Source organism: Ranitomeya imitator, chromosome 2 (genome assembly GCF_032444005.1).
Source record: "Ranitomeya imitator isolate aRanImi1 chromosome 2, aRanImi1.pri, whole genome shotgun sequence".
Lineage (NCBI taxonomy): Eukaryota > Metazoa > Chordata > Amphibia > Anura > Dendrobatidae > Ranitomeya > Ranitomeya imitator.
In genome coordinates this window covers 47,105,868-47,131,178 of record NC_091283.1, presented here as the reverse complement: position 1 = coordinate 47,131,178, position 25,311 = coordinate 47,105,868, and the positions used below count along the sequence as shown (strand labels likewise).

Here is a 25,311-nt window from a genome sequence, read left to right as displayed (position 1 = left end):
ATTGTTTTAATACTGATGATTTTGGCATACAACTCCTGATAACCCAAAAAACCTGTCTCAATAAATTAGCATATTTCACCCATCCAATCAAATAAAAGTGTTTTTTAATAACAAACAAAAAAACCAACAAATAATAATGTTCAGTTATGCACTCAATACTTGGTCGGGAATCCTTTGGCAGAAATGACTGCTTCAATGCGGCGTGGCATGGAGGCAATCAGCCTGTGACACTGCTGAGATGTTATGGAGGCCCAGGATGCTTCAATAGCGGCCTTAAGCTCATCCAGAGTGTTGGGTCTTGCGTCTCTCAACTTTCTCTTCACAATATCCCACAGATTCTCTATGGGGTTCAGGTCAGGAGAGTTGGCAGGCCAATTGAGCACAGTAATACCATGGTCAGTAAACCATTTACCAGTGGTTTTGGCACTGTGAGCAGGTGCCAGGTCGTGCTGAAAAATGAAATCTTCATCTCCATAAAGCATTTCAGCCGATGGAAGCATGAAGTGCTCCAAAATCTCCTGATAGCTAGCTGCATTGACCCTGCCCTTGATGAAACACAGTGGACCAACACCAGCAGCTGACATGGCACCCCACACCATCACTGACTGTGGGTACTTGACACTGGACTTCAGGCATTTTGGCATTTCCTTCTCCCCAGTCTTCCTCCAGACTCTGGCACCTTGATTTTCGAATGACATGCAAAATTTGCTTTCATCAGAAAAAAGTGCTTGGGACCACTTAGCAACAGTCCAGTGCTGCTTCTCTGTAGCCCAGGTCAGGCGCCTCTGCCGCTGTTTATGGTTCAAAAGTGGCTTTACCTGGGGAATGCGGCACCTGTAGCCCATTTCCTGCACACGCCTGTGCACGGTGGCTCTGGATGTTTCCACACCAGACTCAGTCCACTGCTTCCTCAGGTTCCCCAAGGTCTGGAATCGGTCCTTCTCCACAATCTTCCTCAGGGTCCGGTCTCCTCTTCTCGTTGTACAGCGTTTTCTGCCACATTGTTTCCTTCCAACAGACTTACCATTGAGGTGCCTTGATACAGCACTCTGGGAACAGCCTATTTGTTGAGAAATTTCTTTCTGGGTCTTACCCTCTTGCTTGAGGGTGTCAATGATGGCCTTCTTGACATCTGTCAGGTCGCTAGTCTTACCCATGATGGGGGTTTTGAGTAATGAACCAGGCAGGGAGTTTATAAAAGCCTCAGGTATCTTTTGCATGTGTTTAGAGTTAATTAGTTGATTCAGAAGATTAGGGTAATAGGTCGTTTAGAGAACCTTTTCTTGATATGCTAATTTATTGAGACAGGTTTTTTGGGTTATCAGGAGTTGTATGCCAAAATCATCAGTATTAAAACAATAAAAGACGTGACAAATTTCAGTTGGTGGATAATGAATCTATAATATATGAAAGTTTAATTGTAATCATTACATTATGGTAAATAATGAAATTTAACACTATATGCTAATTTTTTGAGAAGGACCTGTATATATATAATTTGTGGTCAAGGGTACTGGTTGGAGGTAAGGCTACTTTCACACTAGCGTCGGAATCTCCCCGTCGCAATGCGTCGGGCAGAAATTCTGACGCTAGCGTTTGATGCACTGCACAATGGGTGCAGCGGATGCATTTCTCCGGCGCATCCGCTGCCCCATTGTGAGGTGCGGGGAGGTGGGGGCGGAGTTCCGTTACATTTAACGTTTTTTGCTCCCGGCAGTCCGCCACAACACGGTGCGACGGTTGCGACGTGTGGCAAAGCATCGCAATGCGTCGCTAATGTTAATCTATGGGGCAAAAACGCATCCTGCAAACAACTTTGCAGGATGCGTTTTTTGCCATAAATGACGCATTGCGACGTCTGGCAAAAAACGCCAGTGTGAAAGTAGCCTAACTTCTGTATTTCTGGTAGGCTAAGGCAGCTAAGGAGTTAATATCTATATCTCTGGTGGTACAGGGTTCTGATTGGAGGTAATATATGTATCTCTGGTGGGTTAAGGCAGTTAAGGAGTTAGGATCTATATTCCTTGTGGTCCAGGGTACTGATTGGAGTTAATGTCTGTAACTCTGGTGGGCTAGGGAAGTTAAGGAGTTAGTATCTATATCCCTGGTGTTCTAGAGTACTGATGGGAGATAATGCCTGTATCTTTGGTGGTCTAGAGAAGTTAAGGGATTAATGTTTATATCACGGATGGTCTAGGGTAATGATTGGTATTAATGTCTGTCTATATCTGTGGTGATGCAATTCCATGATTGGGGTTAATATTTATATCTTGGGAGATCTATATCAATGACTGGGGTTAGTGTCCATATTCCTGGTATTCTAGGGTAATGATTAGGGTTAATGTCTGTTTCTCTGTTGGTCTAAGGCAGTTAAGGGGTTGCAATCTATGGTATATCATTGACAATGTTGGGTAATGATTAATGATAGTGTCTTGTGTTGTAGTTTAATGAATGTGGTTAAAATGTATATTCTTGGTAGGCTATAATGGTTAGGGTTAGTTTCTATATCCCTGGTGGTCTAGGGCAATGAAGGAATTTATACTTTTTTTTTAAACAAAATAATAGTTACAATTGCCACAAACGGTATTAAAAAACACCGTAATCTATACTTACCTCCACTTTCTACTCCTCGGTAAGCCAGTTCTTTGTTTATACGTAGTCAGCACTGACCACTACAGTCAATTAGCGGTCAGTCGTATTGGTCACGTGCTATACCACTGGCTCCATTTCTGCACAAATGGCTTTCAACTTTCAAAATTTAGCCTTATACAGTAATGAAACCTTATGCACATCAAACTAGAAAAATCCATAGGAATCATAAGATTCACTGCTTGGTATCGCAGATTTGCATGGTGCATTATGAAGCAGATACTTGTCCCTACAATATTGGCCTCTACTCACATGCTAAAAATAGTGAATAGTTCTGCTAAGTTGGCAGAAAACTCCATCTTGGCCCCTGGTTTAGGAGCAGAACAGTGAGGACGGCTGCTATTCACATGTAAATATGGCCTTTTCTTTGCGTCTTCACATTCCTCAGGTCTCGGAGACCCCGTCCTGTGTCTGGGGGCAGATGCAGATTATGACGTATGAATGGTTTGTTTTGGAGCATTTCACCTATTAGATCATGCTAAATAGAGCGCTTAGACATGCCTGCATATTCCAGAGTTGGATTTGGAAACAAAATGACTTCCCTCAGGGGGAACATATATATTCAAGCTGTGCCAAAAATAATAATAATAATTCAGAGCACAAGACGGGGAGTGGCGGTGGTTGTGCCAGCCTTCCCCACGCAGAGACACACAGAACGGGTCATTATCTATAGACCTGTTCTGCGTAAAACTAAAGAGTCCAACAGCTGAGATATGGTGGATTGTTTAGTGGAGTCTACACCCATAGAGCTGACGTCGCTATTTCGCTGACTTTTTCAGGCCTTGACATAGAATCATAGAATCATAGAATGTTAGCGTTGTTACAGACCTCCAGGGTCATCATGTCAATCCCCTGCTCAATGCAGGATTCACTAAACCATCTCAGACAGATGTCTGTCCAGCCTCTGTTTGAAGACTTCCATTGAAGGAGAACTCACCACCTCTCGTGGCTGCCTGTTCCACTCCTTGATCACCCTCGGATTGGTCATAACCGATTGGTCGCTTGTCAATTTGTTTAGTTAACAAAAGAGTAGCTAAAAAGGGGATAATGGAAGAATTATCTTCTGTTACAGGACCTTGGGGTGTGCATACTACAGTTGCACCTCTTACTATTAAAGACGGAACCATAGTTGGTTGATAAACCCATAATTACCAATATTTCTAAAGAAAAGTTTGAGTCGTGAAAGTCTCGCCTCAGTGGCATAACAACAATGGCGGCAAGCCATGTGACTGATATGTGACTCGTGAGCTGGGGGGCCTGAATGGCCCAGTCCACGTCTTACGACACCCACCATATACAGTATGTACAGCAGGATGGAAATTAACTTGGACAAAACACCCTCCTTTCATGGGCACCATAGCAGTTGTATGGTATGATTGTATACTATGCCTGCTATCTTGGGCACTACTGATTTCAAAAGCATTTGAATGCTACATATACATCATTTTACGCTTGAAACTCATGGGGGCCACAATCATAGACTTTACAAATGTGATTTTTATCATACATATCTATGACATAGCAGATTTTTTGTTATTTCCCCTTTAAAGGGTCGGTCCTCTTTGGACGATTTCTAATAGATGATAAGTGATCAAGAAGCGGTACCACCAGAAAGCAGCTTTAATTTGGGGGCAAATTTGGAAGTATTCAGTTTCTCTGCAGTGCCTCCACAGGGGATGTGAAGCAGTACGCAGTGTCCATCCAAATCATTGGGCACAGGTCATGGCAGGTCCTCCACAATGACAGATCCTCTTTGTAACTGCTCTCCTTTCTGGCCAAAAGATCTGAAATAGAGGACCCCACTTTATTAACTCAAAGCTAAGGGAAAAAGGCTCAAGGGTGACCGCTTATTTTCCTCCATGTTATGGGCAGGCACAGGGAACAGTACATGTGTGGACCATACCAAACAACATTCCCACACAACTTTCTGGACCCCTATGACTATGACACCGGAGCGTGAGATCGCAGGGTCTTGTACAGTCACACATGAATCTTGCAAAGTCGAAAACCCTACAGCATCTCATTCAGGGACACGTTGTATATCATGTCCAGAGTCTTTCATGTTTGAAGGACCCTGACCATATTGCTGACGTCAGACAGTTTCTATTGACATTGCAGTATTTTCTACGAGCCATTCCACATACTAAACTCGTCTACTTTAGTTACGCTCCTTCTTGAGTTATGGTTAGATGACAGTATGCTCCAGACCATACTTCTTTACCCAGTGGTGGACACAGACAAAAGAGGGCACCTGTGCAAGAGCATTATATGGGCCCTTTGCAGCCCATTCGCTCATCAGTGCACATTTCCACCTGCTTTGGAGATGGTAGTGGCCCCCTTACTGCTTGATCCCTTGTGTGACCACTCAGGTGGCACCAATGATATGTCCGCCCCGTCTTTACCCATCCCTATAAATGATGTTGTGCCTCTGATGACATACCCATTGTCTTCGGTCTGTACACTTGACCCGACAAGTCTGATGTAGACTCGTTTGTACTGCAATATATTGTTTTATACCCTCAGAGCAGATCCTAGCTGGGGCTGTGTATCAGCGAGTTGTGGTACAGAACACTTATTGTTTCCTTTCTTCCCTCAGGTCTTAATAAATCCTCTTTGTTCTCCTGTGAAGCTCATAATGGAAAAGGTGTTACCACATCCAGGACCGCAAGTATTAAAGGTAAACCATAGAGAAGATCAGATACTATATTGTATAGTGCAGGGCTGACATCAGACTTTGCATTGTACAGTTTAGGAAGGGGGTTGTATAGTGTGGTGATGAGATCAGATCTTACATGGATGTCAACAACCCTTTCATGGGCTGATAACTGGCAATCGAGCTTTTGTAGAACCGTTCGATCCCGATCATTGACCTACAGTTAAGTCCATATATATTTGCACAGAGACAACATTTTTCTAATTTTGGTTATAGACATTACCACAATGAATTTTAAACAAAACAATTCAGATGCAGTTGAAGTTCAGACTTTCAGCTTTTATTTGAGGGTATCCACATTAAAATTGGTTTCAGCTCCTTAACATGTGCCTCCCTGTTTTTAAAGGGGCCAAAAGTAATTGAACAATTGACTCCAAGGCTATTTCATGGACAGGTGGGGGCAATTCCTTCGTTATGTCATTCTCAATTAAGCAGATAAAAGGCCTGGAGTTGATTTGAGGTTGTGGTGCTTGCATTTGGAAGGTTTTGCTGTGAAGTAAACATGTGGTCAAAGGAGCTCTCCATGCAGGTGAATCAAGCCATCCTTAAGCTGAGAAAAACAGAAAAAAAAACATCCGAGAAATTGCTACAATATTAGGACTGGTAAAATCTACAGTTTGGTACATCCTGAGAAAGAAAGAAAGAAAAGAAAGAAGAAAGAAAGAAAGAAAGAAAGAAAGAAGAAAGAAAGAAAGAAAGAAAAGAAAGAAAGAAAGAAAGAAAGAAAGAAAGAAAAAGAAAGAAAGAAAGAAAGAAAGAAAGAAAGAAAGAAAGAAGAAAGAAAGAAAGAAAGAAAGAAAGAAAGAAAGAAAGAAAGAAAGAAAGAAAGAAAGAAAGAAAGAAAGAAAGAAAAGAAGAAAGAAAGAAAGAAAGAAAGAAAGAAAGAAAGAAAGAAAGAAAAGAAAGAAAGAAAGAAAGAAAGAAAGAAAGAAAGAAAGAAAGAAAGAAAGAAAGAAAGAAAGAAAGAAAGAAAAGAAAGAAAGAAAGAAAGAAAAGAAAGAAAGAAAGAAAGAAAGAGAAGAAAGAAAGAAAGAAAGAAAGAAAGAAAGAAAGAAAGAAAGAAAGAAAGAAAGAAAAGAAAGAAAGAAAGAAAGAAAGAAAGAAAAGAAAGAAAAGAAAGAAAGAAAGAAAGAAAGAAAGAAAGAAAGAAAGAAAGAAAGAAAGAAAGGAAAGAAAGAAGAAGAAAGAAAGCACTGGTGAACTCATCAATGCAAAAAGACCTGGGCGCCCACGGAAGGCAACAGTGGTGGATGATCGCAGAATAATCTCCATGGTGAAGAGAAACCTCTTCACAACAGCCAACCAAGTGACCAACACTCTCCAGGAGGTCGGCGTATCAATATCCAAATCTACCATAAAGAGAAGACTGCATGAAAGTAACTACAGAGGGTTCACTGCACGGTGCAGCCACTCATAAGCATCAAGAATACGAAGGCTAGACTGGACTTTGCTAAAAAAAATCTAAAAAGCCAGCACAGTTGTGGAAGAACATTCTTTGGACAGATGAAACCAAGATCAACCTCTACCAGAATGATGGAAAGAGAAAAGTATGGTGAAGGCGTGGTCCAGCTCATGATCCAAAGGACACCACATCATCTGTAAAACACGGCGGAGGCAGTGTGATGGCGCGGGCATGCATGGCTGCCAGTGGCACTGGGTCACTAGTGTTTATTGATGATGTGACACAGGACAGGAGCAGCTGAATGAATTCTTAGGTCTTCAGAGCCGCCATACTGTGTGCTCAGATCCAGCCAAATGCAGCCAAACTGATTGGTCGTCGTTTCATACTACAGATGGACAATGACCCAAAACATAAAGCCAAAGCAACCCAAGAGTTTATTAAAGCAAAGAAGTGGAATATTCTTGAATGGCCAAATCAGTCACCTGATCTCAACCCAATTGAGCAGCATTTCACTTGTTAAAGACTAAACTTTAGACAGAAAGGCCCACAAACAAACAGCAACTGAAAACCACCACAGTGAAGGCCTGGCAGAGCATCAAAAAGGAGGAAACACAGCGTCTGGTGATGTCCATGAGTTCCAGACTTCAGGCAGTCATTGCCAAGAAAGGGTTTTCAACCAAGTACTAAAAATGAACATTTTATTTAAAATTATTTAACCTGTCCAATTACTTTTGGTCCTTTTAAAAACAGGGTGGCACATGTTAAGGAGCTGAAACTCCTAAACCCTTCATCCAATTTTAATGTGGATACCCTCAAATGAAAGCTGAAAGTCTGAACTTCAACTGCATCTGAATTGTAACATAGTAACATAGTAACATAGTTAGTAAGGCCGAAAAAAGACATTTGTCCATCCAGTTCAGCCTATATTCCATCATAATAAATACCCAGATCTACGTCCTTCTACAGAACCTAATAATTGTATGATACAATGTTGTTCTGCTCCAGGAAGACATCCAGGCCTCTCTTGAACCCCTCGACTGAGTTCGCCATCACCACCTCCTCAGGCAAGCAATTCCAGATTCTCACTGCCCTAACAGTAAAGAATCCTCTTCTATGTTGGTGGAAAAACCTTCTCTCCTCCAGACGCAAAGAATGCCCCCTTGTGCCCGTCACCTTCCTTGGTATAAACAGATCCTCAGCGAGATATTTGTATTGTCCCCTTATATACTTATACATGGTTATTAGATCGCCCCTCAGTCGTCTTTTTTCTAGACTAAATAATCCTAATTTCGCTAATCTATCTGGGTATTGTAGTTCTCCCATCCCCTTTATTAATTTTGTTGCCCTCCTTTGTACTCTCTCTAGTTCCATTATATCCTTCCTGAGCACCGGTGCCCAAAACTGGACACAGTACTCCATGTGCGGTCTAACTAGGGATTTGTACAGAGGCAGTATAATGCTCTCATCATGTGTATCCAGACCTCTTTTAATGCACCCCATGATCCTGTTTGCCTTGGCAGCTGCTGCCTGGCACTGGCTGCTCCAGGTAAGTTTATCATTAACTAGGATCCCCAAGTCCTTCTCCCTGTCAGATTTACCCAGTGGTTTCCCGTTCAGTGTGTAATGGTGATATTGATTCCCTCTTCCCATGTGTATAACCTTATATTTATCATTGTTAAACCTCATCTGCCACCTTTCAGCCCAAGTTTCCAACTTATCCAGATCCATCTGTAGCAGAATACTATCTTCTCTTGTATTAACTGCTTTACATAGTTTTGTATCATCTGCAAATATCGATATTTTACTGTGTAAACCTTCTACCAGATCATTAATGAATATGTTGAAGAGAACAGGTCCCAATACTGACCCCTGCGGTACCCCACTGGTCACAGCGACCCAGTTAGAGACTATACCATTTATAACCACCCTCTGCTTTCTATCACTAAGCCAGTTACTAACCCATTTACACACATTTTCCCCCAGGCCAAGCATTCTCGTTTTGTGTACCAACCTCTTGTGCGGCACGGTATCAAACGCTTTGGAAAAATCGAGATATACCACGTCCAATGACTCACCGTGGTCCAGCCTATAGCTTACCTCTTCATAAAAACTGATTAGATTGGTTTGACAGGAGCGATTTCTCATAAACTGTTTTAAGCAAAACTGAATTGTTTTGCTTAAAATTCATTGTGGTAATATCTATAACCAAAATTAGAAAAATGTTGTCTCTGTCCAAATATATATGGACTTAACTGTATGTAAACATGGCAGCTAACGATCAAGCAGGCCTCTCTTTTATGTTTACCAAGAATTATTTTTTTCATTCCATATACTCACCCAATGTAAAAAATAATAGAAAAAAAGCTGTACTCATCCACTGCCTCTCTGCCACTACTCCCTTTTGTCTTGTAGCATCATGACTAAACAAATGTGACCTCTGCAGCCAATCACCTGGCTCATTGTTTGTACAGATGCAGTCGACACAAGGCCACTGCGCCATATGATTGTCTGCAGTGGTCATGAGAGCTGTTGTTCTGACTCCACCGCTGCAGGCTGTCAAAAAATACTGGTAGTAGAGGAAGAGGAGCAGCTCAGGACCTGCGGTGAATGAGTGTAGAATATTTTATTACTTTTACAGTAAGCACGCGAAGGGAATAAAAAAATTAATCTTGGATTTATGGCTCCTGGACAACAGTGAAAAGTCGATAAACAGAGCCCCCACCTTCCATGTGCAACGTTTTATTTAGCAGGGGAGCCTTGGAGATCCCGCAGGCATCAAAGCCTGGGTTCACTGGCTATGGTTATGATAGTGAAGAAGAAGGGGAGGATTCTATATTAACCAAGCTGGAAGGGTTTGAGATCCTGCAGTATATATTGTGGGCAACATCATATTTTACATTAATTCATGAACGTTTGTGGATACAGCTTACCCCATCCAATACATATATGTTCAGTCTGGTTCCTGAGCAATCCACTCCACTGTGCATGGATAACGCTTGTGAGGTATCAAGCAGCTCTTTTCGAAATGATGAGAAAGGTTTTAGAAGTCCCAGAGAGGGGTCATTTAACATTTCTACCTTTGGAAGCTTTGAAGCTCGAAATTTCTGGGATTTCTAGTGTTAATCCAGTAAAGCGAGTAAAAAGCAAAAATGAAATTGTCCTACGATTAAGAATCAGCCAGAATCGAAACGCGTTAGTATTTTCCATGTCCAAGCTAGTAGATATTTTAATGAAATCACGATAAAGAATTTTTTTTTTGCTTTGAACTCAGTTTTCTGGATGGAAACACCTTTTTCATCTATACATATTTTGCACTGTATGGTATAAAGGCGAGTTGCGCTTGTATAATATATATGGCTATGAAAAATAGATTGTACATGGTCCTGTATTAAAGGGGGATAATCTCATAAATAAGGGAGGGCATCAGAGCTTGTATAATTTACTAGTGAGGGGATCTTGTTCTGTACAGATTTGATGGAGGTCAGATCCTGGTTTGCACTGAATTGGGTGAAATCTTACATCCTATGGTCCGGTATGACCAGATCTTGGATTGTAGGGTGGGTACGATATCCAGATCATGTATTAGGATGCAGAACATGGCACCATCTCTTGAATATTTAACAGAATATACAATAAAAGTGCAGATAGAAAGGCTCTTTTATGAACTCATGAGCTTGGGTTTCACGCTGATCATTCCCACCTGCTCCTTGAGTTGGTGACACATCTCTGCGGAAGATTCCTGCTGGAAGAATGTGGCTGATTCACTTGTTTAGATCCAGCGTGGTCTGACTCAGTGCCCACTAACCTCACTGGCATCTGAGGGAGGATATGGAAAGGAGAGTGAGGGCTTATTTTAACCACTTCATAGTCTATGTGATTCACTCTATCATAATCTCTCCTAAAAACCTACAGTTTGGATTCAATTATTATTTGCTTTGATACTAGACATCTGTCCTGGGATACGAGGGATACAGTTTAGACAGCTCAGATAAGTCACTGGCATGGCTCTGGACACTGGTATAATGTTACTCTTCCTTCCCTCCATATATTGTAGTTCTACCCAGGAAGCCAAAAGACCTGACCTTGGTGACTCGGAGTACTACCCAACTAGAGATATCATGGCAGCCTGGAGAGAGTGGTGCTCACCCGGTGAATGTGTGCACAGTACAGGTGGGTACAAGGTCTTGTAGACCACGTACAGTACATGTCAAGAACATTAAGGTAATATTAATGAGAATAAAAATCCTATGGATCATTGTACCAGTTATTGCTCATTTTGAAGAAAAATGGTCGCTGGTAGTAGAGTAGACCATGTCGACCATGTTGTCCATTTTTGATATTTCAGATACATTGTCAGTTTGTTTGCCTCAGGGAATTTATCTGAGACTCTCATAAGAAGATAAAGTCACTGCTTTCCCCCCAACGTCAATCTTGGTTCTAAGCTTCACTTAAATGTGTTGAGGTTTGGGCAAAGTGTCTGGGTTTGGCCTCCACCATGGACAAAACTTTTCTGCAACTTGTCTGCAGCTTGATAGCCTCCAACAATTTTAGAGCTGTAAAAAAATCAAAATCAAGGTCACATGTGACCTGCATTGAAGTCTACGGAGTGAAAGTCATACACGACTTTCAACCTTCAACCAGACAAAAAAAAAATGTTGGAATTTTTGCAATGGTCGTGCCATGAACGGTCCCCATTGATGATCGATAGATGCGATGTAAAGATGTGACACTGTGATCTTCATGTCTTGCCACCAAAGTTGCTGTAAAGCCTGAAGGAACTATCTCCATCCATGCTTTACAGATTTCTTCATTAATTAAATTAACAAGTTAATTTCCAGATTATGGGACTTAATTGGTTTGCTACATTCTTCGAATGTTGTTGTTTTTAGTAATGGATGAGGGATTATCTCGGTCTGGCAGGGGATAATGGTTACTCACAGTCAACAATGTTCTCTAATGAATGTACGAAATCCTCCTGAGAGTCCTGTCTTTTAACGCGTCCACTATAATGAGTGGCGGGAGGGTGTGAAGGATCTAATGGGTGGGGTTGGCATGTTTTGTCAGGTGGGACACAAGAAGTTGAAAAGACATTGTCAAATTCTATAGCACAAGAGACTCATTGTTGCAGATAGGGATGTCTTTTCAGACATAAGATTTTGAACATTAAGACTCTTCTTTACACTTCTGAACATATGAATGCTCAGATCAGTTCATAGAGATCAAGTAGTAAAAGTATATTATGAGTTTTGATCATGCCCTTTACCATGTTCATTTCTTAAAGGGAACCCAAAAGTGCGCTTGTTCATCTGAAATTAGTAGTATGGCTTTCTAGGATGTATTCCCCCTATAAAAATGATACTTTTTTTTATAGAGATCCGATGTGCCAGTAATGAGAAATCCAGCAAAGAAGCAGTCGGTGGGCGTGTCCATGCACATCTACTGCTTCTACCAATGCCATGGACACGCCCCCAGAGCACTTCCAGACAAATCTGAATAAGACTTCAACACTAGATTTGTCATGACTGGCACATCAGATCTCTACAAAAAAGGTATCATTTTTATTGGGAGATACTCACCTATAAAGCCATACCATTACTTCTAGATATATAAACATGCTGATGGGTTCCCTTTAAGAAATTTACAGGGTAAAGATAACTTGTTGAAATCCAATATATTTTTCGTCACATCTGAATTTTTTTTGCCAATTGGTGTATATTGATTTTTCTGTACTACATGTAAGGGCTCTGCACAATCCCAGAGTTATACAAAGCTTTGGAGAAAGAGGTTCCAGCTTCAGAAATTGCAAAATTTATTTTGTTAAAAAAAAAAGGGTTAAAGAAAGGGTTCCAACAGCTATGCGTTTTGGACATCCATTGCGTTCTTTAACAAAGAGCTTTGCTAAAGAACGCAATGGATGTTCCAAACAGGTAGCTGTGTCTACCTTCATGTTGGAACCCCTTTTTTAACAAAATAATTTTGAACCTCCTCCTTTTCCTTTGCACAAGTGATCCCTTGCAGTTCCGTGCTTCTAGGATGCCTGAAAGCCAGGGTAAGCTGGTTTATCTTTTACATACAAAGCTTTGACCTATGGAAGGATTTACAGCTCACGTACAGGTGGGTTCCCTACGAATAGGTGACACATCACATCCAGTAAAACAGAACATTGCCTTCTACTTCATAGGAAGAAACATGACTAGAAGGCTCAATCTTTCCCATTCATGAATCATGGTCCTCCTGCTGCACGAATGAAACTTCCTGTCCATGGTTAATAAACTGAGTTTGAAAGGGGAAGAATCAGTTGCTGACTGTGATTATTTACTTCCCCATTAGTGGAAACAAAGTCAAAGGGAAACTTCGTTTGTGGTCAAGACTTTGTCAATAGCTAAAGTGTCCAAAATTCTGAAATGTGATAGGAAGATAACGAATAATTGTCAAACTATTTCATATGTGTTTTTATTCATGTCTCCAAAAAGTGTATTAGACCATGTTCTCACGTTATAGAATGTTCTATGACAAACTACAAATTCCGTTGAGTATCAAACTATATCATCATATGATGATCCAGGGCGGAGGAGAACTTGGAGGGCTTGAATTTAGGAGAATTACTTTACATGGTGATCCTATCATGACCTATATATAATGAGCTATCATGGGAAGCACCATTCATGATCCTCAATCACGAAAGCCTGGAAGCACTGGTCAAAGCAAACGTTTAAAAAGATGTAAAACCCAACCCTTAGTAATTGTAAAGCCAAGATCATCCTGTGGTTTTTGCCAGAAAGGATCAAAAATTTTCTGTTAATAAGCCAAGAGTTTGTCACTGAGTCCAAAGCCCTTGAGTTGGGTATAAAGAAGATTCATAAAAGTTCTTCCTGAATTACATTGTGGCCACCAGAGTTCTATACCATCATCTGGTGATGGTTGAGTGTCTAATTGGAGAGAAATACACTTGTGTTATTAAATGGTTATGTTACATAGATTATTTCAAGTAATTAGAATAGGAACATAATTAAAAACTACATGGTAAAGACAGAAAATACGAAGATAATCTTGGGTGGTCTTAGGGAAGATATAGGGTCTAAGCAATCAACTATAAGTGCATTGTATGTGAAGTCTATAAGCAGTCCCTACTAGACATTACGCTTTATTGCTAGTCTTGCCAGATGGGAGATGTTGTGCCCATTGTTCCTTTGTTTGGTTTCCTTATGTAGTAATTAGAGCTGAGAATGTTTTGCGCTCTGGAGACCTCAACTCACAGGATTTCATCATGGTTTTCTGTGATAACTGTGTAATGCCTAACATCTCCTGTGGGGGCACTGCAGAAGAACTGAACACTTATTGCAGGGTTCTTCAGCAGTTTCCCATCTCCAAGGGGTTCTAATAGTTGTAAATCTGTGATTATCTCATCTTCAAGAGACTTTTGTAACAAAAATTGTTTCGTCTAAAAGGACCCTATAAACTTTGCTTAATGATATTGAGTTTTTAGAAAATAATTAATTATGGGGCTAGGTGTGGTTTACTGTGTCTGTTGAGCCCAATTTAATTGTATCATGGTCATATAAACCAGCTTGTTAAGTTAGGTTTCTAGTTTTCTTTTCTTTTCCCGCCCCAAGTTCCCCATTATTGGTAGAATGTGGTTTTCACATGGGGGTTTTCATTTCTTCAGGACTGTATGTCGGAACAGAAAAGAAGAAGTACACTAGTGACCATTTCTGAATTATTCCGTTTCCAAACAATTATTGCTTGATGTTGTCTTACAATGTCTCTTCTTCTCTTCCTTTAGGCAACCGTTCCTCAAAGCCACCTGAGTACAACTCCTCACCATAAGATCTACAACCAGAACACCAACGTACCCCCTTATAGGCATATAATCGGTGATCTCGCCCCCTACACTGTTTACAATGTACACGTGTCCTGCCTGAACAGTGAGGGGGTGTCCCACTGGACGGACTGGGTTCCAATGGAAACCTTGGAAGGAGGTATGAAAGAATAATCCAGTTAATGAGATCAACAATAAATATGGGGTCCTACTACCACTGTAAGCTTATTAGCAGTAGTACTCAATGCCAAGCAGTGGCTGCAAAAGTACATACAATTTTAAGGTGCATAAAAAGACAAATAAAATCATGTGATCCCAATGTAATATTAACACTCAACTAATTTGTTGTTAAGGACCCCATAGACAATGGACTAACATTTTCCGAATCCGCCAATATTGGCGGGCTCGGCCAAAAGTCTTGTATATATTGGTGCATGGGGACTCTGCCCTGATAGATGATGTTGTGAGAGATAAGGATCTGCAATACCTGATTTCAGAATGCCAAACCTTTTGTTCTCGGTGATACAAAGTGCTGCCAAAAGAGTGGCTGCCAATGATCGATTGACCTATCGTTAGTTTGACAATTATCACTTGTGTATGGGGCCCCTAAGGCCACATTTTGAATAGGGGATCCAATTTTGCGCTCCACATTCTAATAAAGATATTAGCAAGCACGAGTTGAGTCAAAGATGGTGAACTATATTATTACATTAGATGGAAAGTTTCTCCAATAATGAGTGGTCAGAAAAATTGGGCATGTTCAGCCTAGAAAAAAAGAGTCTTCAGAGGTGATCTCATTCTGCTGTATGCATAATTATATATGCGGTCAATACAAATGCCTAGCACATGATTTATTCCTTCCAAGGACCATAAAAAACCAGGGCACTCATTACAGGTGGAAGAAAGGCAATTCCGGTTGCTATATAGGAAAGGGTTCTTTACGGTTAGAGCAGTCAGAATGTGGAATGCCCGAACACAGGAGGTAGTAATGGCAGATGCTATATCAGCATTTGAAAAAAGAGGTGGATACCATTCTCATAACAAATGTCTTTGGAGATTATAAATAATTGTTGATAGATAATATACAACAAATAATTGATCAAGAAAGGTTGAACTTGATGGACCTGTGCCTTTTTTCAACCAATATAATTGTTGTATTTAAAAAAGGACATCTTTAAACTCTACAGACCTAGAACCTGCAGCAAGATATTTAGCCTTGGATCAAGCTGAAAGGGACCTTTAGGGGAGGCGTTGTCTCTCAGCCGCTCTTAGCCAATCAGCATTTCTGAAAACACTGTTGGTGATGCTGATTGGCTGAGTGCAGCTAGCTCACAGAGAGCAGTTCACAACGCTCATCATTCCAAATGTCCTTTTCAGCTGAATGTCGTGCAAAGTACTGAGCAAAAAGACAAAGTCATCTGTAAAATTAACATGAAAGGTTAAAATGCTTACAAAATTTTCAAAAAGGCAAAACGGAGCTTTATCTTAACACATTTGGCATACACAGTATGATACTTTTTTGTCATCTCACAACTGTAGAAAATCAAACATTTGTCCCATTTTAAGTGTATGTTTATTATCAATGTACTTGTGTCTCTCACTCCTGTGTCTGTTCTGCCTTCCTTTGCAGAAAATGAAAGAAAACGAGCTAGTGAGAGGGGCTCCCTTTCAGCACTGGCCCCTTAGAGTAATTAGTATACAAGACGCAAACGATACTGTCTGTGTCAGCCGTCCTGTTGTCTGCTGGCATTGGTTTTCTTCCACTTCTCTGTAGGAGACTTCTTTTTTTTAACTTCATCCTTTAGCAGTTATCCCGCTTTCATTTTGCCGTTTCTTAATTAGTCAGTTCTTCAGATACTTCTAACTTTGCATATTTTCAGATACACACTTAAAGGGGTTAAATGCAATCAGCACTGCTCTTTTTCTGTGGACTATGTCTGGTATTTCTGCTCACTGAGCTGCAGTACCAGACACAGCCTGCCGGCAAGAGTGGAGCTGTTTCTTGCAATCTCATGCAAATAAACGTAAACTTTGTCTTTTATGTACAAGAGACCCTAGCTCCATGCCAAGATTATGTGGTCTAGGCTGACAAGAGATTTATCTTTCCCTTGATAGTTCCATCTGGTCCCCCTCAAAATGTCACTGCCATAAAGAACGAGAGTTTTATCATAATTACATGGAAGGAGCCAAGAGCGCCACTGAATGGTTTATTGAAGGGTTACAAGCTGGCATATCAAATGAAAGACCAACCAGAGGTACAAGACCCCAAACTAACCCATGTGCCTGGTCTGTGGAGTATATGTGAGTTGTGTGCACGAATGTCATGGCTTCGTTCCCACAGAGTTTTTGACCGGATGCCCCTTGGGAGTGTGTCATCTCATTGGCACCCCTACATAAAATGCCCCACCAGCCCCTTCTCCTGTATCTAAGCCTCTGGATACAGAGGCTTAACTAGAATCTCTTCGGTCCCAAATCATGTACCTTTAATTGTGTACTTCATATTTATGTAGCAGAGGGCCTCCTTAGACACCAGGAACCATATGTAATTCTCATACCTGCCAACGTTACCTGACAACTTTAAGGAATAATTGTCAAGGGGCTTGATTTCCCCTGTGATCATGCCACCTTTTCAAAGGCCCTGCCCCTTCCACACCTTTTTGCTCGCACCCCGATTAGCAGAAACTCTCCAGAAACGCTACTTCCCAGGATATTTCAGCGGCACCTATGAGTTTGCCAAAAGCCCCATAGGTCTCTCCTTTTTCCAAAGCCTTCCAGACATTTCCAGAGAGTTGGCAAGTATGGACCTCGAGTGTCTTCACAGAACTTTTTAAGCTTTTTAAACTCAATGATACAGCCAGTCTGCTTCAGTCGTGTGTGGAGATATCATCGTGTTGATTGACTGTTACTTTACTAGTTGTGTTTGCTCCTCTGTCTTGATTTTGTGTCAGTACATGGTATATACTGGGCTTACAATATATAAATATTACATCATATACTCAGAGTAGAGTTTTTACTACACAGGTCGTGGTAGATGCCGGCCTGACTAATGAGGTGATGCTTGAGATGTTGCAGCCAGTGGACAATCTGACTGTTCGGCTCTCCTCTTACACGGTCTCCGGGGATGGTCCTTGGAGTGATTTTATTGTTGCTACAGACACCAGCTATGGTAAGAAACTTCAGTCAACCACTCATTATATTTCTCTGTATGGTGTCAAGTGTTTTTTGATGACTGACGTATGTCAATTTCCTTTTTTTTTTTTTTAGATTCTCCTCAAGGTAAGAAGCACAACATGCACAAAATATTCATGAAGTCCGGATCAATGTAACTATTGATATCCAATCTTATGAGCCTTAGAACATGGGTTCTCTACCTACTGAATATCCTATACATGCCATGCCCCCAGGGGGTATTCAGGTATCTCCATGTTGCACGACGTATGGTTGTAACCTTTGACAAGGAGGACTTGGGTCCAAGAAACCTTGAATAGCACCCCCAATAGAGCATGTTATTCTGCTGAAAGGTAATCCATAGTATCATCGCTCTCTTCTGTCTATGGTATATTCAAAAGGGCAGAAAAAGGATCTAAAACTCGTATTTCTAATCCGTGTTCTGCAGAAACTGGAGAGACAATCTCCCCTCACTACGTATTTGGAAATTTCTTGTCTCTCACTTTTTGTATGCACTGGAGAACCATGTTCTATATCTATCTTCCATATGAGACCAAGACTTGAAAGAAAACCTAAAAATTCTCTATTTTTTTCAACAGCTTTCAGAGATGATACAGCACCATCTCCTTTCTCGTGGCATTGGTGGTACATAATGCTGGTGGTTGCCGTGGCAGTTTTCGGTGCTATCGTAGGTGCTATTTTCCTTGCACGTTTCCGTAAGAAGGAGACACGTTATGGGTGAGTGGAGACATTAACGCTATATCAATGAGGTTTAAGGAAGTCATTTTGTACAAGGCAACAAGGCTTTTTTTTCTATGTAAATATTCAGAGAGGCCTTTGAACCAACGGTGGAGCAAGGAGAACTTGTGGTCCGGTACCGAGTAAGGAAGTCTTATAGTAGAAGGACTACAGAAGCTACCTGTAAGTTTGACATGTTCTTCCGTATACTAAACCTTAAATTTGGTCACCGATCTTCAAAATTAGGGCTTCTCAGACTTCTTTCCGTAGTCGGTGCAAAATGAACCCACATTGAGTTTGCTTCTGATGGCCAGAGACCAAGCATGGGGCAACAGATCGAAAGGATTCAAAACTATGGGAATATCCTGTTGCTTTCTGTAGAAATAAGGTTCAGATGTGAATCAATTCAGCCTTACGTAACTCCTAAATATTTATGACTTGCGGAATACGCCAGATGTCAAGATAGCCCCCCGTGTACAGACAACTGGGGTCTGTTGTACTGAGAAATTAGCGCAGTGATAGGTGGGGTTGTCTGCTAGACCAGATTGATAGAGGTAAGATTTGGAGAAGTCTGCAGAGAATCTGTTCATACTCCATCCACTTGGCTGAACATCGGGAAATTCCTGCTCATGTTTTGTGCTGAATAACATTGGGATCCAGACTGCTCCATGGTTACACAAAGTCCTTTCTCAAAGCGATGGATTCCTCCATGAGGTCGATCTTCTGGGATAAGCAGGAGGGAGGGCTGTTTTCGAGGAAAGTCATTGTATAAATTGTAATGAAAAACTTTTGCAAAATTGATAAGCCTATACATTTCATGTTTTCTAATCTAGTCATTATTTCTTAAAGTGTTAGTCTATTTACAACCTGGGGATATTATGTCATATTCGTACGGGTTATACTGCTTAAAAGTTATAAAAGGTATTGTTTTGTATTGCAGTTTTCATATTGAGAACATTAGTCAAATGAGAAATATCCAGACTTTTCTAAATAAGTTAAAACTTCTTTATCAATCTATTCCTAAAAGGGTTTTCAAAGACTACCAAATGACCCTTTTCCTCTGAATAGTTTTTCAGGAAATCCCCTTTCATATAGTTCCATAATACAAATAATAAAATAATTATGTGCTTATTAATTAATTTTGTGTTAAGGTTCTGTTCAGATATTTAGGCTGTGTTCAAGCATTTAGGCTGCATTCAGAAATTTAGAGTGTGTTCAAGTGTTTAGGCCATGTTCATGCATTTAGGCTGTGTTCAGGGGTTTAAGTTGTGTTCAGGTTATGATCGGATGTTTAGACTGTATTCAGATGTTTAGACTGTGTTCAGGAGTTCAGGCTCTGTTCAGGTGTTTCGGCTGTGTTTAGGTTGTGTTCGGGTACTTAGACTGTGTTTGGGATTTAGGTTGTGTTCATGTGTGGGAGTGCCAGGGCCATAGTCGTGGCTGAGAGTATGTGCTTTAACATGCCCTGGTCTCCGGTCACATGAATATAATGTCCGCTCTAATGGCACATCTTCCGCCTCACCTTCTGCACCGCCAAGGTCCCATCAGGCTGGCTGAAGTTCTGCAGCTGTTATTGATGCATATAAAGAGACAGAGTCCATTTCAATCTTATAACATAAAACGTTACTTTCCTTTGTTCGCAGCACATCCTTTTCAGACACAGCATCAGCATAGAGTTTTATACAGTTCCCATTGGGGTTGTACCCCCTCTTGCAGTAACACACCGTCCTCCCTTTCCAGACTCACTGCGCTTGGGAGTTTCCTGGTCCGTTTCGCCCAGATCTGAGGGAATGGGCCAATGATCTGCCACATGATAAGCGACCTGCGTCCCCGTACTGTATAGGACCTCTCCTCTCACTTCTGCTCCACACTGCTGTCACACGCTGTATTTCTGGCTCTCCTGGGCCATGGATGGCAGGGCTACTTGCTTATAACGTTACGGAGCCACTGAGTAGACCGGGCTCTAAGGCCCACCCAAGCTGTTCGGGCTCCCTAGCCCCTCTGACTCTAACCAGGAAACTGTTCCTGCCTTATCCAGTAAACTCCTCCTATAATCCACTAATTATTTTGTACCATCTTGTGGCCCAACTAAGGTACTACACTGTCCCTATACTATTATAGAAGAACACTATACAGAGAGTATGAAACATCCCTATAACACCAGACAGTTAATAGACATCATGTACATAACAAAATGAAATTATCTTTACACAGTGCAACCAGGACGTACTTAAAGGGGTAAGGGCGGGTACCCGTCTTTGTGAGCCCTTATATTCAGATATTTAAGCTGTGCTCGGCTATTTAGGCTGTGATCAGGTGTTTAGGTGTTTAAACGTTTAGGCTGTGTTCAGATGTTGTGTTTAGGTTGTGTTCAGGTACTTAGACTGTGTTCAGGTACTTAGACTGTGTTCAGGTATTTAGGCAGTGTTCGAGTATGTAGGTTGTGTTCAGGTGTTTAGGCTGTTAGGCTGGGTTCACATTGCGTTGAACCCGTACGTTATACCGCGGCATAATGCGGTGTAACGCAGTCTGTTAACGCCGCCATTGAATCCAATGTCGAACGCATCGCTAGCGCACGCCCACATATGCCGTCATTGAGTGACAGACCCCGAGACGTGGGCTGCAGCGTTTCCGGGTCCGTCACTGCTAGCGCAGATAGAGCTAGCAGATGCTCTATCTGCGCTAGCGCACTGCCATACCGGCACTTGTGTTAACAGCAGCCCGTTAACATATGTGTTGAACGGGCTGCTTTTAACGCAATGTGAACCCAGCCTTAGGGTATTTATGCTGTGTTCAGATATTTAGGCTGTGTTCAGGTTTTTAGGCTATGTTTAGGTTCTCTTCAGGTACTTAGACTGTGTTCAAGAATTTAGGCTGTGCTCAGATATTTAGGCTCTGTTCAGATATTTAGGCTGTGTTCGAGTATTTAAGCCGTGTTTAGGCTGCGTTAGAGGCTCATGTCCATCATAAGATGAATCATCCTCAGCATATATTTCATTTTTTTCTTCTATAACAGAACAGAAAAAAGTAATACCTGACCTCTAACCTTCCCTAGTGATGGCTACAGATAACCTAAACATTTAAGCCGGGTGCACACGATCCGGAATTGGCAGCGCTTTAAGAAATGTGGAGATTCACTTTATGCTACAAATACTTATTAAAATGTGCAACTCCCAAATTGTTTGGAGTGTACGGTGTTAAATGTTTTTATTAGTGTAGGATAGAACAATAATTTCCATGAAGAAAGTAATTGATTGTTCCCACATTCCAGTGAACCGACTGGGCATCAGTGATGATCTGAAAGAGAAGCTCCGCGACGTTATGGTGGATCGGCACAAACTTACACTTGGCAAGACCCTCGGAGAAGGTAGGTAGAGTCATCACTATGTTGTACGGAGAGAAGTTCCTCAGACATTTACCTTACAGGCTCCTCTATTTATAATATTTATATTGGAATACTTTTTCAATATGTCTAGTTAGGGCATATGGACATCATCTTTGGAACCTACACTTGGAGTTGGGACCCCACTTAATGAGCTCTTACTAATTGCAACAGGCATGCAAACAGCCGACAAATGCCCAGACTACTCCTTGATCGGGTGCAATGCTTTATATGTAGGCTTAACAAAATTATTGTTCTCGGCAGCACATCATACCATGTAAACAGGTGATGTGCTGCCAACAATCCATCAATATATGCGCACGGAATGATCAGGTGAACCAGAGCGGGGTCTATTAGGTTGCCTGTCAATAAATCATGTGTTCAAGGCCTCTACATGAACTAAAAAAAAGTTTAATAAAGTGTTTTGTAATATAAAAAAGTGACAAGAAAATGATTCACAAAACGAAGAAAAATGTACAAAAATAAGTAAAATTACAATAATTGTTGTTGCAACATCTGTAACAACCGGAACTATAAAATTATCACATTCTTGATGCCCTGCAGTGAAATTGATAAAATTACAACTTGAAAAGTACAAGTCGTCCCCCAGAAAGGCATGACGGCCAACGGCTATGTCATGGAAAAATAAAAAAGTTATGGCTCTTGGAGTGCAATGTTGGAAAAAGAAAAATAAACTCACCAGGACCCAAAATAGAACAGTCACCAATGGGGCGATAAAACTCACCCTCAAGACCTGGCCTAAAACCACGACCTTGAAAAAGAACCTCTGCGAATACTACTAATCATGTGGTCAGTATTCATAAACCTGGTTCACACTGGCAGATTTCTGCCTGTAATAAGCGCAGATCGATGATACAATGAAGCAATTGGTGCAGGTTTAAGGTTATTTATCCCAGGTCTCCATGCAGTTGGCCTATCGTCCTTCAGACATCCTATATTGTACCGCTGTTGGCAATGATGATAGGGGCAGCCCTAAATCAGCCTATGAACAAGCTTTCCTGCTTTACCATCCTGTGTAGAGGTCTTGATGGTAGTTACAAGGCTTTCCTGAGGGGCTATTTATTTACAGGAGGCAGGGAACCATGGCAGAAGTCTTCAAAGGTTCTCTCGTGTCTCCCCTTTTCCCCATAGTTTGTAAGCTTGCGAGCAGGGCCCTCATTCCTCCTGGTATCTGTTTTGAACTGTGATTTCTGTTATGCTGTAATGTCTATTGTCTGTACAAGTCCCCTCTATAATTTGTAAAGCGCTGCGGAATATGTTGGCGCTATATAAATAAAAATTATTATTATTATTATTATTATTTAACCATGAGAGAGGTCCCCCGAGGTTTCTCCTGCTCTTTCCTTTCCTAATCTAGTCCTTGTTAATGAACATCTGATGCCCTTATGAAAATACGAGACTAATCTGCAAGATCCGTTACTGTAACTGTGGTTATACAGCAATAATATCTATGGAATGCACTACATGGAGAAAGGTATTGTAACATCTACAAGAGTAGTATCCATGGAATGCACTACATGGAGAAAGGTATTGAAACACCTACAAGAGCTTTTATGACATCTCATTCTGCATCAATAGGAATTAATCTGGCGCTATAGCAGCTTCCACTCCTCTGGAAGGTTTTCTACAGGATTTAGGATCTCTGTTCTAGTTCATCCCATGGTGTTGGATGGGGTAGGGGTCCGGGCTCTGTGCGGCCCATCAGGTTCTTCCAACAAACTCCCCCAACCATGTCTTTATGGACCTTGCTTGGTACACTGGGCACCGTCATGAGGAACAGAAGAGGGCCTTCTCCAAACTGAGCCCACAACTGGAAGCTACAATTGTCCACAATGTCTTGTGCTGAAGCATTGAGATTCCCCTTCAATGGTAAAAAGGGGCTGGGGTCGAACCCAGAATAACAAGCACATAGCATTATCCTCCTCCACCAAACTAAACACGGGCACAATGCAGTCAGCGGGTAACTTTCTCCTGGCATTCACCAAACCCAGACTCATCCATTAGATAGAGAAGTGTTTCCTCCAGAGTCCAGTGGTGGCAGCTTTACACCGCTCTACCCCAGCGGGGTCCCAGTGTTTGTGCTGATGTTAATACCAGAGGAGGTCTGGACTGTGCAGTTATGGAGTCAGCAGAGCGTTGGTGACTTTTCTGCCCTCTTCTCCTCAGCAGTCGGTGACCCTGCTCTGTAACATTACGTGGTCTCCACTTTGTGGCTGAGTTACTTCGTGACTTCATTAAAGTGAACCTGTCAGCAGGATTGTGCACAGTAACCTACAGACAGTGCCAGGTCGGTGCCGTTATACTGATTACGATGATGCCTGGAGATGAAATCTGTCTTGTGGTTCTTGTGTAATCTTTATTTTCAGTTTTGAGTTAATGATATGCTCCTGTTCCAGGGCGCCCTGTGGGGGGTCTTCATGAGGTGCTCTGTTTAGGTATTCATAATGCAGACTGCTGACAGGTCACTGATCCCTCACTGACCTGCCCCCTAGTTTACATAATGAATATCTGTACATACTGACAAAAAAAACTTTCTGCAGGCAGGTACCGGCCATGGCACCTGCGCTGCAGCATAATCACATGTTTATTGTGCTGTTAATAACTGTTCTTCATGTTTTCCTGAGGAGTATTAAAAAAAATCCATTTTAAAATGGCGCCCGCTGCGCCTGTGCAGTAGCAGCTACCTGTGTATATAGAGGTGATCGGATAGCTGCTACTGCGCAGGCACCGCCATCTTGGAGGAGGACATTTTTTTTCTTCTCTAGCAAGATGGCACCGCCGGCGCATGCACAGTAGCAGCTATCGGATCACCCCTCTGAGAAGCAGGATGTTATACACAAGGGTGAGGGGCCGGATCTTATACACCAGGGGCGAGGTGATGGATGTTATACACCAGGGGTAAGGGGCTGGATGCTATATACAGGAGTGAGAGGCCGGATGTTATACACTGGGTATGAGAGGCAGGATGTTATACACAGGGATGAGGGGCCGGAGGTTATACACCGTGGTGAGGGGCTAGATGTTATACATCAGGAGTGAGGGGCAGGATGTTATACACAGGGGTGAGGGGCTGAATGTTATACATTGGGGGGGGCGAGGGTGCGGATGTTGTATAACGGGAGCGAGGAGCCAGATGTTATACACCAGGGGTAAAGGGTAGGATGTTATACACAGGGGCGAGGGACCGGAGGTTATACACTGGGGTGAGGGGCTGAATGTTACACATCGGGGGCGAGGGGGCGGATGTTGTATAACGGGAGCGAGGAGCCGGATGTTATACACCAGGGGTAAGGCGTAGGATGTTATACACAGGGGCGAGGGACCGGAGGTTATACACTGTGGTGAGAGGCCAGATGTTATACACCAGGGGCAAGGGGCTGTATGTTATAAACCAGGGGTAAGGGGTTGGATGCTATACA

The 25,311-nt window shown here is 41.8% G+C and overlaps 1 protein-coding gene across 1 annotated transcript in view; it reads left to right on the top strand.

Annotated features, from left to right (window-relative positions):
• The window catches only part of AXL (AXL receptor tyrosine kinase), a 120,863-nt gene that overhangs the window by 62,395 nt on the left and 33,157 nt on the right, over positions 1 to 25,311 (top strand). Inside the window, exons 5-13 of the mRNA XM_069746639.1 lie at positions 5,246 to 5,326; positions 10,819 to 10,934; positions 14,548 to 14,743; positions 16,699 to 16,838; positions 17,605 to 17,749; positions 17,848 to 17,859; positions 18,351 to 18,489; positions 18,581 to 18,672; positions 21,761 to 21,856. Of these exons, the coding sequence (XP_069602740.1) occupies positions 5,246 to 5,326; positions 10,819 to 10,934; positions 14,548 to 14,743; positions 16,699 to 16,838; positions 17,605 to 17,749; positions 17,848 to 17,859; positions 18,351 to 18,489; positions 18,581 to 18,672; positions 21,761 to 21,856 (1,017 nt within the window). The remainder of the gene's footprint in view (positions 1 to 5,245; positions 5,327 to 10,818; positions 10,935 to 14,547; positions 14,744 to 16,698; positions 16,839 to 17,604; positions 17,750 to 17,847; positions 17,860 to 18,350; positions 18,490 to 18,580; positions 18,673 to 21,760; positions 21,857 to 25,311) is intronic.